The sequence below is a fragment of the Bison bison genome, unplaced genomic scaffold, assembly GCF_000754665.1.
Source record: "Bison bison bison isolate TAMUID 2011002044 unplaced genomic scaffold, Bison_UMD1.0 scf7180017864341, whole genome shotgun sequence".
NCBI lineage: Eukaryota > Metazoa > Chordata > Mammalia > Artiodactyla > Bovidae > Bison > Bison bison.
In genome coordinates, this window is record NW_011494913.1 from 6,088,171 (window position 1) to 6,089,403 (window position 1,233).

At 70.3% G+C, this 1,233-nt stretch overlaps 1 protein-coding gene across 1 annotated transcript in view; it reads left to right on the forward strand.

Annotated features, from left to right (window-relative positions):
• SLC18A3 (solute carrier family 18 (vesicular acetylcholine transporter), member 3) overlaps positions 1–1,233 on the forward strand; it is a 40,747-nt gene that overhangs the window by 37,068 nt on the left and 2,446 nt on the right. The window contains exon 3 of the mRNA XM_010854514.1: positions 1,029–1,199. Coding sequence (XP_010852816.1) covers positions 1,029–1,199 — 171 coding nt within the window. The remainder of the gene's footprint in view (positions 1–1,028; positions 1,200–1,233) is intronic.

A 1,233-nucleotide genomic window follows, 5' to 3' on the forward strand; every position in this document is an offset into this window, starting at 1 on the left:
CAAGGAGGGCGTGCGGAGGAGGGAAGGGAGAGGAGGCGGAGCTGGGGGACCCAGACAGTTTAAAACGGAAGGGGGGAGCACTGGTGAGGAGAGGGTGGTGAGGAAAGCGGGAGGGTGGGCGGGACAGAGCTGATATTGAGGGCCTTGGGTGGGGACGAGGCGACTTCTCCCCTGCGTTCCCAAAGGTTCATGGTCAGGAATTCTCTGCTGTGGCATTCTCCCGAAGGGCCGGTCGGTCTGAACCCGGTCCAGCAATCTCTGAGCCTCCCTTCCCCGGCTTGGAAGGGGCCGGGGGGCGGAGCCAGAGAAACGGTGGGGGGAGTCTGTCGTCGGCGCCCCTCCAGTTCCCGCCCCGCAGTCCAGCTGAGAGAACAGATGGATGAAGCCGCGGCTCACCTCGGGGACTCCTTACCCGCTGTGCGCCGAGATGCAGACTGAGGAGGCGATCTGGAGCCCCTAGCTCCCCCCTCTCCCCCCGGGCCGGGGGGAAGCGGTAGCTGTGTGCCCCTTTCCGCGAGGAGAGACCGGACGCGGACCCCACGAGTCCTAGAACTGCTGGGGCCGAAAGCCCGCTTGTCGCGCGGCGCACCCATCCTCAGGGGCTTGGCCAGGACTCTTTCCACCCCGAGACCCCTTCCTGGGCTTCCAGCCTGGGTGCATCTGGGGAGGGAACCCCCTCCGGGCAGCGCCCCGCCCCCCGCCCCCGCCCCGCCGACGCCGCATTAGCATGAGCGACGCAAGTGGCCCGGGCACCACTCGGGGGCCGAGACTCGCCGCGTCACAGCCCCGAGTGTAAAGGGAAAAAAAAAGAGTAGGCAGCGGAGGAGGAGGCAAGAGCGACGCGAGGGGAGGGGAGAGCGGCGGGGCGAGCAAACCACGGGCTGGCGGCAGCAGTATGCCCCTCGGCCGGCACCGGCGGCCTCTCAGCGCTGCGGGGGCGGCTCCCGGCGCGCGCGAGGCACAGCGCGCTCAGGCTCCGGTCCCGGCCCCTGGGCCAGCCCTCCTTTCCTGACTAACCCTGAGCCCAGCGGCGGCGGGCTCGGGGCTTGGTTCCGGACAGCGGCGGCGCCTCGCCGTGTAGGGTCCTTGCCTTTTCTGGCGCGCAGGGTCCCCCGAAGTTCCGCGCCTTCGTCTCTGCACTGCAGGGCGCCCGCGCCCGACCCCGGCGGCAGCGTCCTCGGAAGAGCGGCGGGGTGGGGGTGATGGAACCGGAGGCCCCGGCGGGTCAGGCCC